The sequence below is a fragment of the Rattus norvegicus genome, chromosome 5 (assembly GCF_021556685.1).
Source record: "Rattus norvegicus strain SHRSP/BbbUtx chromosome 5, alternate assembly SHRSP_T2T, whole genome shotgun sequence".
Classification (NCBI taxonomy): Eukaryota; Metazoa; Chordata; class Mammalia; order Rodentia; family Muridae; genus Rattus; species Rattus norvegicus.
The window spans coordinates 65,507,175-65,520,833 of NC_141538.1; the positions used below are offsets into that span (position 1 = coordinate 65,507,175).

The window sequence follows — 13,659 nt, forward strand, 5'->3', positions numbered from 1 at the left end:
AGATACATTTACAATCCTGCTGAGAACTCTTGGAGTCCTCAGACCAAGTCCAAGGGCTTTACATCGATGACCGGAGGGCTGGCTTTCATATTGTCAAGACTGCAACCCTGACAGGTGCTGAGGGATGTGTGGACATGGCACATGGGTTGTAAAATCACCATTGCTTTGTAATGACTGCCCACGCAGAACACCAAAGCCTCTGCCCACGAGTCTCAGGGTCTCCAAGAAACGCAGTCTGGCCTTTTGAGACTCAATATGGGGTCAGGATTGAGAGAGAATGACTGAGTACCATCCACAATCTTGCTTTCCTTTAGTCCTAAGGAAAGATCCCCAACAGAGTTACCAGTTTCTGTTTTGAACACCCAGCCATCGCTTAACAAGGAGCCCTGAGTGCCATGCTCAAGAAACCTGGGTAATCTGAGTTTGCTGGGAGGAAGAGAGTATGGCCTTGAGCCCAAAGAAAGATTTGGTTCCAAATACTAAGTGAGCTCCCTCCCCAAAGGGAAAGTTATATTTCTCCTCTAGCCTCTGAGTTAGGATCCAAAGAATATACCCTAATATGTGTGTGTGTGTGTGTGTGTGTGTGTGTGTGTGTGTGTGTGTGTGTGTGTGGTATAAATGGGACCATAATATTCTGAGGTGCCTCTCCCACAAGCACGGGCTCACACCAGGCATTTTCCTTGCTCTGTGCACTGCTCAGTTTATTGGTTACAAACCAGAGAGGCTTCCTAGTTGACTCTCTTGACAACAGAAGCATCTGGGGTGTTCGCATTCCTCAGTGATAAGTCACATTCCTCTGGTCTGTCCTCCACCTCACCGTCTAGGATGTACTAAGTGCCCACAGGGACAGAGTGCATGGCAGCTTTCCAGGAAGGAAGCAACTCAATAAGCTGACGGACAGTTGGAAGACTTTTAGAAATCCAAAGGGAGAAACTGCGGTTATGGAGAGACAGAGACAGGATCAAGGCCCCTACCTGAACAACTGCCAATTTCACGGACTCTGTGTCCCTTCACCAGTATCAACAGGTTGGAATCCCAACCCTCAGTGTGATGCTGTTAGGAGGAGGGGCCTTTGGCAGATGATGTAGGTCGAGAGGGTGGAGTCTTCTGGGATGGGCCCCCTGCCTTTATAAAAAGAGATCTCAGTGAGATCTGTGCACACTTGTCAGTATGTGAGGAGGAGAGAGGAAGCCCACTCGAGGACACAATGAGGAGCCAGCAGTCGGCAACCCAGAGGAGGGTTCTCAGCAGAACAGGACCAAGCTGGCACACGGATCAGGGACATTCAGCCTCCAAAACCGTGAGAAATAAATTTCTGTCGTTTGTAAGCTGCACAGTCTGTAGTGCTTTGTTTTAGCAGCCCCAAATGACTGAGGTGTCACCAGTTTGCAATGGGTACCTAGATTTTTGATACGAGATGCTTGCTAACTTACAAGTGTGTAGTTCTTCACGGATGTTTTTACAGTAGATAAAGGTTTGCTGTTTTGATGCTTTGAATGTATTGTCCTTCGTTTGGGGAGTCTTTTCCCCTCCCCCATAATTTAGAGTACAGTCAGGTGGCATAGCAGCACAGAAGGTGTTGGACTTGAGCCCTTCACTCACTCATTCATTCGGTGCAAATATTTGCTGTCAGCCTGTGTGTGCCAGGTGCTAGGGCCTGCAGTTATCGTCATCCCGGACGATCCCCACCTCTAATACACAAAAGGCTCTGGAAGGAGCAAGTTCCAGGGCGTTTACAAGCAGGTTTAGAGTCCAAGTTCTGGAGCATGCGCTGTAGGAGGAGTGACCTCGTCAGCGCTGAGTAACAGCCAGCTTCCTGCAGGAGTCTCCCGAGTCCTACTCGGGCCCAAGCCCTCACCCCACCCCCGGGGGGGCGGGGGTTTAGAAAAGTTATAGCCGCAAATTACAAAGCGTCCTGTTTTAAGGAAACTGCCGCGGAGATTAAAGGCTCCAGCTTTAAGTGAATGAGGAAGTTGAAGGGAGAATTGGGAGATAAAATACTGGGCTACAAGAACTCTAGGGAGTCCCTCGAAAGGAATGATTTCTTTAAAAGTCCTCAAGTGGTTTAAGCGCTAGGGGGAATAAGGCATCCTGTACTGTAGTGAGTGATGGAGAAGTCCAATAACAGCACGCCTGTGCCTCCCGGGCACATAACCAGGAACATCATACCATCCATGTTTCTGCATGGGGTGGGTTGTCGGTGAATTACTGGCAGTGTTTAAATCTACAGGGCTGGGGAGGCAAGCTCCTAAAGTTTATTTTATGATAATCATTTTAAAGCTTCCTCTACTCATTTACTTCTGACATAAAATCCGCCGCTCCCTCACCTCCGCCTCTAAAGAAAAACAAAACAAAACAAAACAAACAAACAACAACAAAAAACCCAGAAAATTCATCATAAAATTGTGGGAAAAGTAATGCGTGCTCATACAGAAAAGAGGTTTCTGTCATCTATACAAATAGCCGGCAAGACATTCATTCATATTTTGGTTGGTACAAGGGGCATTTCTCTCATAAGGGGACAAGACAACAAGCTTCTACCTACCGACCCAAACTAAACTCCCCTGTCATCGTGACAACTAAAATTACTGAAGGAGAAGCGGGGAGCTTCTCCTGGGATGGACCACTGATTGATAAGAGTTGACCGGATAGCCCCAAGAGAAGCTCTTTTGCTACTTAACTGGATTAGCTCTGTTGTGGAAAGGGGTCCAATCTAGAACTGGAGCCAAAGAGCTTTGGAATTCAATTCAGTGTAACCTTGGACTTGACCGTGGACAAATCAACAAGTCTGGACCGCGTGCACTGCAGCCTGGGAGGCACATTTCCTGAATCCTAGCTGTTCTTCCATTTTGGTCTGTGAGCAGGGGATGAGTGAGCGCCCCACCCCCCAGGCTCCTGTGCTGTTCCTTGTCACTGCTGTCCCCTTTCTTCCCTCCCAGCAACTATTACAGCATAATTTTTGTACCAATAGTTTTATCCATCATTTCAGTTTGGTGACCGATTGCCTTGTTTAAAGCACCGGTTACCTAATCCCATGGCCCTGCTAAACTGCTGGGCCTCTTTCTCAACTACCTTATAGTGCTTAGTGACACCATCCGTGTCGCAGGGCCTGCCTAAGCTGTATGAATGGTGCACAATTTGAAGCAGGAAGGTAAAGGAATGATTTCTTTAAAAAGAAATCATATGGGGTTGGGGATTTAGCTCAGTTAGAGCGCTTGCCTAGCAAGCACAAGGCCCTGGGTTCGGTCCCCAGCTCCGAAAAAAAGAAAAAAGAAAAAGAAAGAAAGAAAGAAAGAAAGAAAGAAAGAAAGAAAGAAAGAAAGAGAGAAAGAAAGGGAGAAAGAAAGAAAGGAAGAAAGAAAGAAAGAAAGAAATCATACAATAGAGTGTTCAAGCAGCGGTTCTCAACCTGTGGGTCGCGACCCCCTCAGGCGTCAAACGACCCTTTTCACATTGAGTCAGGTATCCTGCATAACAGGTATTTACATAACGATTCAGAGTAGTAGTAAAGTTACAGTTATGAAGTAGCAGGGAACAAAAAAAACCAATTTTATGGTTGGGGTGCCCATAACCTGAGGAGCTGTGTTAAAGGATTTAAGCATTAGGAAAGTGGAGAGCTACTGTACTGAAGCTTGCATTATCCTCTTTGTCACTGTTGGTGGCTCTGTGGCCTCTGAGGCATCCCTGATCGCCCTCCCGGGGATTAGGGCCTTTCAGCTGACTCACCTTGGAGGCCTTTGTGGAAAGCTTAGGGAGTTTTGCTTGATCAGCATACCCTGAGCTCCGCCAGGGCCAGGATTTCATCCGGGCTCTGACCATCCCTCCCTTTTGTTTTCTGTTTTGTTTTTGCTCCCCACCCCCTTTTTTCCTTACTCAGTTAAAACAAGCATAGCTGTCTAGAAATTTCTCTCCATTTGTTCATGGGGGGTGGGGAGGTAGCTGGATTGGGAGTGATGATGTCATTAACGATCAATCAAAACAATAGATCTGTCCTGAGATTCCTTTTGTTAGGGATCTAATCCTCCAGACCTTGTGGAAGCAACTAGTACCTGAGCTCCTCTTGGATGCAGAAACAGCTCAGCATGTGGCTGAGTGGCAGGCAGGAATGCTGCAAAAGTCACTTGCAGCTAAGCAACTAGGAGAATGGGCACTCCATTAAACTGTGCACAGGGGGATGAAAGGCTGTGTCCTCGGCTGCTTTTCCCTGAGAATGTGTCTGAGGAACAAAGCACCATCTTGAAGCTCAATTAAGAGAGCAGTTGGTTTTCGGTGGGGGCTGTGAGGGAAGTTTCCAGAGAGGTGCCACCCATGGCATGGAAAAAATGCCACAAGCCAGTCCCTGCAATTCACTGATGGGATGAAAAGTGGTAGAAATCAGAGTCCTGTGGGTTTGGGGGGGTTTCTTTCTGGAGACAATATAAAGAGGCAACAGACGTTTTGAATAGAAGGTGAGACGACAGCAGGATTTGAAGTGTCTCCAAATGCCACTTGAGATTTGGAAGGGGGAATCTATGACACTTCCCAGTGTCTGTGAGGTGGAGGATGAAGAACTGTGGATCTTGGGTTGTGCTATAAAGACTTGTCAGATGAGAGGGGAAGAGTTACAGATACATGCTTGGAACTAGGCCCTTACTGGTCTTGCTGAACTAGCATAAGGGAGAGGAGAGTCAATGCTCCTCCAAGAGTCCTGGATCCTCCTGCCTTGGCTAGGTGTCCTGGGGCCTCCCCTATGCCTATGGCTCTATTTAAACAAGTAGGCTGGCCCGATTTAAAAAAAAAAAATGCACAGGGGGCTTTTAGTGGAATTTTTTTTTTTAAAAGACAGAGCCTCTCTATGTAGCCCTGACTGTCCTAAAACTTGCTATGTAGACTAAGCTGGCTTGTGAACTCACAAGATCCACCTGCCTCCGCCTCCTAAGTGTTGGGTTTAAAGGCATGCACCACCACACTTAGCTATAGTTCCATGTATTTTAGCCTGGGATAAGGTGGCAATGGGGTGGTCTTTCTTCCCTACTTTCTTTCCATGATAAATTCCCTCTGGTGAAGCCTCCAAAGGCCCAGGGGTTGTTCCTCCTTCAAAAGCCACTTGAGCGGGACTCTGGCCACCTCTCTGCAGCCTTGGACATGAGAAATGTGCATGCTCTTTTCCTGCAGAGCAAGAGACCCGCCCATCTGCCCCCTGCTTCTGCTCCTGGTGACCTAGGATGAATTTGGCCTTTTCCTGGGGGAAGAGTACCTTTGAACCGCATCCTATCTATTTTGAAATACTGCTTTTTGGCTCTAAGGTTTCCCCCTAAGTGAATCCCCCCCCCCCCCGGAGCTGAGGACCGAACCCAGGGCCTTGAGCTTGCTAGGCAAGTGCTCTACCACTGAGCTAAATCCCCAACCCGGTGGATTTTTTTTAATGTGCGGGACTTGACTCTGTAAAATCCTGTGTCTCTATGTTGCTCTCACATGTTCTGACTTACTGTTCTGCAAAAGGATAAGAACTCTGGGTCTAAAGCGTGGCCAGCCTGAGCTGGACATGGCAGCACACGCCTGTAATTCCAGCATTACACGCCTGTAGTTCTTGGGCGAGTTCTATGTCAGTCTCAGCCATAAGACAAGCTCCAGATTCAAGAAAAAACTAAAGCAAACAAACAAACAAACAAACAAAACTAACAAAAAAGCTTCATTTTCCCGAATTCCAGCTCTAACACAAGCAACAAAACAAAATCATACAACTTCCTTTCTAAAACTCCTGATGCATCTCAGTTAAATCCACCCGCAGAACAGGAACTTTGACCATCCTTTGAGAACAAATGTAAAAACCAGTGTATACAGGAAAAGATGCTCCACGTCCTCCTGGGAGAAGGCGAGTTAAAGCTCAACACTACCCTTCAGTGCCATAGTGGCAATGCTCTACCCATCCAGCTCAATGTTCCAGTTAAAAAGACTGGGAGTATTGGGAATGAGTGGAACTCAGGCTCTGCAGGGGTCGGAGTCATGGATAAAAATGGGAGTATGAAAAGATGTGGCCACTTAAGATTGCACCTTGACATTTACATGTAATTATGGATAGACATATACATTATATATGATTAAGTACACATATAAACATATACTCATCCATAAATATAGACAATCGACTATACATTTATCCTACATCCTGACATTAATTCTACCCCCCAGGTATGTACGGGAGAAAACCATTTGACTACGTAGTGGTTGTTTATAGGTACTTGATCCAGAGCAGCCCCTCCAGACTAGAAACGACAAAAATGCACATTAAATGGGACTAATAAACTAGATGTGACGTAGCCCTACAGTGACAGCCATTAACAGGAAGTGACTATTGGTAAGTACAGCAGGAATGAGTCTCGAAAGCATTGCATGAAGTGGAGATCCAGGCACAAAAGCCTACACATCCTATGGTCCCTACATATGGTACTCCTGAGAAAGCAAAGCTGAGGGGACTGAAATCTCATCCAGCTTCCAGGAGTGGTGGGTAGAGGCAGGGAACAGGGGTAGGGCGAAGGCACAGGGGAACCTTTGGAAATAAAACTAGTTATGCATCTTGATTGGTACTGTAGCTGCACCGCAGTTGGGCACATTGTTAATTCACCAAACAGCACACTTGAAAGTATTAACTTGTGGCAAATATTCGTAAATAAAGCTGGTTACAGAAGGAAAACCAGGTGCAGCACATGACTTTTCTTTGTACGTAAGATACTGCAAATGGGGGACCTTTATAAGCATAAAGGATCTCAGACTTAGGGTCCATGCACGCATCATCTTATGATTGGTTTTATATATAGAACTCAACATTGCCTAACTTCTATCCCCACAGCATGCTCTCAGTTCACAGATGCTGTTTTTACCCTTACCCCCCATCAGAATGTGGAGTCGGGGCATGTCAGAGCATTGCAGAATCCAAATAGAGAACAGTTGCATTCTGGGTCTGCGAAAGCCACTGCTGCGTTTAGTTTAACGGGCAGGGTAGGGAGGAAGACATCTGAAACAGACTGAAATAGAATAAAAGCAATGTAGAGAATTCTGTTTCAGAGACCCCTCGGCAGCTTTAGGCAGGGATCAGATGTGAAGTTATGAAAGAGAACAGTGTTCAAAGAACACCCCTGGTCAAAGCCTTAGGACAGAACCTTCTGAGCACAGGATATGCGGCTTTTCACGATCTCCTTCCAGTCTATTCATCGCCTATGAGTCTGTAACAGTCAATTGTCTACTCACCACCAAAGGATGTTTATGCTATCTGTCTTTAGGTATTGCAAGCAAAGCTGATTTAAACATCCCTTTACAGGTCTATGACGAATAAACCCTTTCCTTTCTCTTAGGTCAATACCTGGGAGTGGAAACTCAGTGAGCAAGGGTTATAAACTACTAGTGTATGCAACAACACAGAAAAACCTCAATAGAATTCTGATGAGTGAAGAAAGCCAGACCCTCCCCCTTAATGACAATACCTATGGAATAATTACATTTATAGAAAATCCCAGAAAAAGTAAGCAGCTCTATAGTGAGTAAACAGGACTAAAAGGTGGGGCATGAGGTAAACATTATAGAAAGAGAGAGAACTTTGAGGGTGTGGCTATGTTCGTTATGCTAATATTTGTGATCGTTTCCCTGTTGTATGCATACCAAATACATGAAACTGTACATTCGAATCGTGCAGCTTATAGTACCGCGAGTATACCTCAAACTGTAAAAAAAAAAAAAAAATGTTGGTTGAGGAGGCAGCAGTCTCTCAGCAAAAAGATACAGAATGATGCCAAATCTTCATGATGTGTGACAGCAAAAGCAGGCATTACATGTTAGTGGAATTACCGTGGAGTGAATAAATAGCGGCTATTCAACATTTTTAGAATGAATTAAAGAATTTGATAAGTATTTATTTCATGCTTATTATATACGGGGAAGTGCCCTTAGACAGCTTTAGTTTTAGAGCAGTGCTATACAGGCGTGAAGAATCCGTGACAAAGCATTTTAATGTAGTCACCCTCCTCCAAAGAGTGACCTAGAAGACAGCTGAAGACCGACTGACTAGGAGAATGAAAAGTAACTATTGCCATGCTGAAGAGAATGAACTTTGTGGAAAGAGACTGAAGCCCACACCCCGCCGTCGGGCCGGCGTGCGCACGCGCAGAAACCGCTAGGCGGCGTCGGTTTCCCCTCTTACACGCGGAACTCGAAGTGGGCGGCCGTGGCCGCAGTGCTTGCGTCTGCGCAGAGCTGAGCCGGCCGGCTAAGGGGCGGGGCGTGGTGCGACAGGGCGTGGCCTAGAAGGCGGGGCTTTAGGTGATTCCCAAGCCGCGGCTCAGGCCGTGCTGGGGAAACCGAAAGTGGGCGGCGGCCGCGTCGGGGGCCCTGGCGGAGGTGGCGGAGGGAGCCGGGCCCAGAGGCGCGGGCGTGGGCCGCGGGCCCCCGGGACGAGGTAAGCTCAGGTCGGGGCGCGACAGGTGCGGGCGACGCCGGGCGGGCTGCGGGGCGGCAGGGCACGGGCAGGACAGCGGCTGGGCGCGGCGCCTCAGGCCCGGGCCTCGTCCCCGCCGCGGCGGGGTTCCAGAGCGTCGTGCGTGACGCCCGGGGACGTGAGCCAGGCGTCCACCCAGCCGGCCACTGTGCAGCGGGAGATGCAGAGGGGGGCGTGGGCGGCGCGCAGATCTGAGCAGGAAGTGGCTCCCTGTCAGGAGCAACCGGCCTCGGCCCCCCCCTCCCCCCGTGCTGGGCAGCGGTACCCGAGCTCTGCGCAGTTGTGCCAGCCCCGCGGGCCACACTGCGGCGGCCTCCGCTCTCGAGACCGGCCGGTGCAGGCCGCGCACATCAGGCAGGACCTACACGTAGCCGTTCCTGTCAACCGTGAGCGCTGGGGAGGAAACAAGCATTCACAGAGAAGTTGTCTTGGAAGTCGGAGCTGACAGCTTTTCTTCTCCTATCCGCTTGAGGGTACATTTCTGTTAATATCCAGGGCTACCACTCCCCAGTCATTTTGGGGAGCAGGGGAGAGAGTGTGTATAGATGTTAAGACCCAACCCCAAAGGATTCTGATACCACCACCACAAACCAACCAAGAAAACCACTATTTGCGTTGCTCTCAACCTCAGCTCTGCAGATGGACGTTTGCAGGGAAGTGTTCTTGGGACTGGAAACGCCTTTAGTGACAGAAATGTAATTTAGAACTAAATCCCCATCTCTTACCGGCTCCCAAGATGCGGATGAAAATGTGGCATTCTACAGTGCGGCCTTTGCAGATACGTATTGGAATCTGAGCTTCAAAGCTTAAATGTGAGATCGGGAATCAATTGCACCCCTGGTCCCTGAGCCTGCTCATGTACCAAATGGGAATAGCTAACTTACCCTTCGAAGTGTTTTCAAGACAAGATAAATCTTTGGCTCATGGTGATAATTGTCCAAAGTGACTTTTTCTTTCCCTCAACTCCTCATATTTTACAGGTTGGGATTTCAAGGTTTTTGAGGGCAGGGACACACAAAACTTTATATAGGGTAAGTTGGCACACTGTGTAGACCCAGCTGATGTGGTTGAGCTTCAGTTACATGCAAAATACCATGCTGGCCGTTGAGCACAGCTCCTTGTCCCTTTTCTTCGCTAGATTTTCTCTTTGCTAAGACAATGAGGCAGCACTTGGCAGTGCTCTAAGATTTTAGTCCCTGTGGATTGGAAGTGGAATGTAATCCCTGCTAATACCCTTTTAAATGCGCCACTTGAGCCTGGCTGGGTGAGCTATTGTGTTGCATTGAGTTTAAAACTCCTAGAAGGATCAGCTCTTTTTTTAAAGTGTTCTAAGATAGTTGAGTGTAAAGAAAATACACTTTATAATTCCATTCTGAGTGCCTGTTTTTTTTTTTTTGTTTTGTTTTTTGTTTTTTGACAAAGTATAAGTAGCAAAAGCTAAACTTTAATGTAGAGAAAAATGTCTGGATGCTATCATGCATCATGAGTTTCTCGCTGCTTGGAATGAGTCTGACTTTCTTATTTCTATGAACATGCCTTTTTTCTTTATGCCAAACTTGCCTTTTCTTCTCTTCATCCTATCTCTGCTTCATTGTTTTCCTGAGCCCAAAGATGCCCTTTAAAAACAAACAAAAAGGAGTTGATTTTTGTCATTTTTAGTTCAGTGAGAGCTTCTGCTCAACCAAGATAAGCCTGTGTGATTTCCAGGCAGACTTGGTCTGTGTACCTTTGTCATGAGCAAGCAAACCCAGAATGTCCATCAGAACTTTGGAGCCTATACCTCTTCAAAGGATTAGAAGAAAGCAGAGAACCAGTGTGTAGTCAGAATTTTGGTTTCTCTGGAAAAAAAAAAAACACAAACAAACAAACAACCCAACCAAAACCACCCCACCCCCCAATGCACTGAAATTGTATAGGGTTATGTTTTTGTTTTAATCCCAGGTGTGGTATGTGGGACTGCTTTAGATTGCCTTGTGCTGTAGCAGGGGTATGATTTTGCCAGCTGCACATAGTTTCTGCAAACATATGACATTTGGAATTCTGGGGACTCTTGAAAGGGTATGTAACTACTAGTGCTTGGAGAAAGACTTGAAAGCCGGCGGCGGCTGTTGCTGCTGCTGCTGCTGCTCCTCCTCCTCCTCCTCCTCTTCTTTTTCCTCCCCCTCCTCCTCCCCCTCCTCCTCCTGCTGCTGCTCCTCTTCTTCTTCTCCCCCTCCTTCTCCTCCTCCCCTTCCTTCTCCTCCTCCCCCTCCTCTTCTTCTTTCTTCTGTTCTTCCTCCTTCTCCTCCTCCTGCTGCTGGTTGCTACTACTGGTTGTTGGTGGCTGTTGTTGCAGTTTGTCAAGTGGTCCTATGCAAAGAGACCAGAAGAAGAAATTGGATATCCTGACAGCAAAGATTGACTCCCCAATCAGCAAGAAGTAGTCTAATGATATCATCACCCCCTTTCCCCTCTAGCCTTCTTTCTCTCCTACCAATTGTTGTGGGGTTGGGAGGGTAGAATAGGGGCATGGAAAGGTGGAAGGAAAAGGAAAAAGTAGTAAAAGTCCAGCTAGACCAGTGGCCACACTCATTATCCTGCACATAAAAAAAAAGAGGCCAAAATGAATCGCTCAAAAAGGCACAGGTGCTCTCCGTAGTTAGAGGTAGGGTTGAGACCCAGATTCCTGACCAAACTACTTAGTCATCATAATGTGTAGATTTAGATGTGTATGTAGTGGCCAAAGTAAATAATTTGAAATAACAAAAAGAAAAAGAAAAACTGCTTCCTAAGTACTTGTAAAGAAGATAATACTCTTTACTTTAAAAACTGTTGTAGGTAGACTTACTTAGGTTTAACAAGTAGACTGTAATTGGAAGGAAAGCCCAGCACCATAAGCTTTGCACACTAGGTGTGGTGCTGCATACCTATAATCGCAGAACTCTGGGGGCTGATGGAAGGCTACATGGGGAGACTTTGTCTCTAAAATTAAAAACAAAAACAACCCCACCTTGTAATATGGGAAATTGCTGGGTAAGGATTTTAGATAAATTCCTCCCCTCTCTGAAGCTGTCTATTGCTTTGTAAGGCTTGAACTATCCTAAGTGATGTCTAAAATTTTCAGCACACATTCTGGGGCTTTTAGATCCCCACTTGTAAAGATCATGTCTTATGGAGAGAGCAGCATTTCCCTGAAGTGTACACTTTAGGGCAGTGGTTCTCAACCTTCCTAGTGTATTCCCTCATGTTGTGGAGATCCCCAACCATAAAATAACTCTCATTGCTACTTCATAACTAATTTTGTGACTGTTATGGAGTCAGGAGGCACTGGTTGAGAGCCATTGCTATAAGACAATGTTCAGATGTGTCAACATTGAGCAAGTAGCTGAGAATCTAGGAGAGTTTGCCCTAATAATCCTCTGGGTTTACTTGGGAAATTAGAATTCATGATGAATTCAGTTAGAAATAGTTGAAAAAGAAAAACTTAACAGGAGAAAGCCCACAGATGGGAGCCAGACTAATGTCACTGTGGTCAGTTGGTGGACCCCTGTCACCATAGGACACAAGAGGCATACAGATGCCTGCCTGTGGGGTACTCAGTCCATGATGGACAGCATCAGAAAACGTCTATTTCAGATGCATCAATCCTTAGGCTGTGTGAGGTGGTGCCATCTAAGCCCCAGCACTGAGAAGGCAGAGGTAGGAGATTCTGAAGTTGGAGACCAGCCTGAACATCATAGTGAGAGCCAGTCTCAAACAAACAACAAAAACCCCACAAATTCTTCAAAGTAAGACTTCTGGAGTCATTTTCTGATATATTAAAGAAAAAGGACAATTTTACACAACATAGTTTTGAAATAGAGTGAAGATTGGTTTAAATCATGTAAATTATTTAAATGTGTGTTTGGCAGTGTAGCTTGGTGGTAGAAGGTCCTGGGTTCTGTGTCTCCCACAGTACGAATGCTCGTGCTTGTGCACGTGCACTGGTTTAAACTTGGTTTCCTATGCTTCTTACTCAGCGTTAGTATCATGGGGCCTTGGTAGTGAAGTGTAGGGCAGAGAGGAAGAGAGGATGACAGATGTGAGGACCACCCGGCTCACCACTCAGTATGTGTAACATGTAACATTCTCTGGGATTTAGATGCATCTCTGTTTCCAGTTTTGAAGACTCGTCACTAAGCCTGTATCTAGATTGGTGGTGTTCTCAGAAAGAAAGGTCTAGATTGGAAGTCAGGGGACCAGGGTTTTTTTTTTTTATTCTAGCCATGAGATAGGTAAAAGGTAGAAGACTTCACCATGGACCTCAGTTTCCTCACTTTTCAAAGTTACCTTTTTAAAGATTTATTTATTCTTATTTTATGTGTATAAGTATTTTACTTGCATAATGTATGTATGTTTGTATGCATGCCAGGTGCCTATGGAAGTCAAAGACCATTGGTTCCCTGGAACTGGAATTATAGGCAGGTATGAGTTGTCATGTGGGTGCTGAGAACAGAACCCAGGTCCCCTGCAAGAGCAGGAAGTACTCCTGACTCCGAGCCATCTCTCTACCCCCGTTTCTTCTTCTTTGATATGTGTAAAGATGCAGTGTTCATTGAGTTACTGCACAGATGTGCACACAGGTATCCATGGGTGTGGAGGCCAGAAGTCAACATTGGTCATTTTACTCAATCATTCTCTATCTTAGTTTTTGACACAGTCTCACACTGGTCCTGGAGCATGCTCAGTTTGCTACACTGACTATTCATTGAGCCCCAGGGTTCTCCTGTCTCCACCCTCCTCCTCCCCTGGGTTTACAGAGGCAAGCCACTGTATTGGCTTTTTACATAATGCTGGAGTTCTGAACGCTGGTGCTAATGCTTGTGGGCAAGCACTTTACCAACTAAGCCATCTCCCAAGCTCTAGATTCATTTTTAAGCTTAATAGTTTGAAGGTGCCTCTGTTGTATGACAAACTTTTCCTGGGGAGATGCCTCCTCACCCCAGATAGGGAGCCCATGACAGACCAAAGTACAGATCTCACCAAAGTCCAGTTTGATGAACCAGTGAGTTTTATTGGGGTTACTTAACAGGAGTTACTGAACAGGAGCATAAAGTACTCACACAGCTGTACACCAAGGCCTCCCTGGGCACAGCTACAGCTCACAAAAACTGGAAACCTAGAGCACACTGCACAGCCTACAGGCAGCTCAGTAGGTTGAAAAGTATCTAAGT

At 46.4% G+C, this 13,659-nt stretch overlaps 1 protein-coding gene across 15 annotated transcripts in view; it reads left to right on the top strand.

Annotated features, from left to right (window-relative positions):
- Window positions 1-1,156: 1,156 nt before the first annotated feature.
- Tdrd7 (tudor domain containing 7) overlaps window positions 1,157-13,659 on the top strand; it is a 73,868-nt gene continuing 61,365 nt past the window's right edge. For 4 of the 15 annotated variants that reach the window (XM_087551432.1, XM_087551433.1, XM_087551441.1 and 1 more), the window contains exon 1: window positions 1,157-1,300. In XM_087551432.1, the coding sequence (XP_087407558.1) occupies window positions 1,208-1,300 (93 nt within the window). In that variant the 5' untranslated portion in view covers window positions 1,157-1,207. 15 annotated transcript variants of the gene reach the window in all.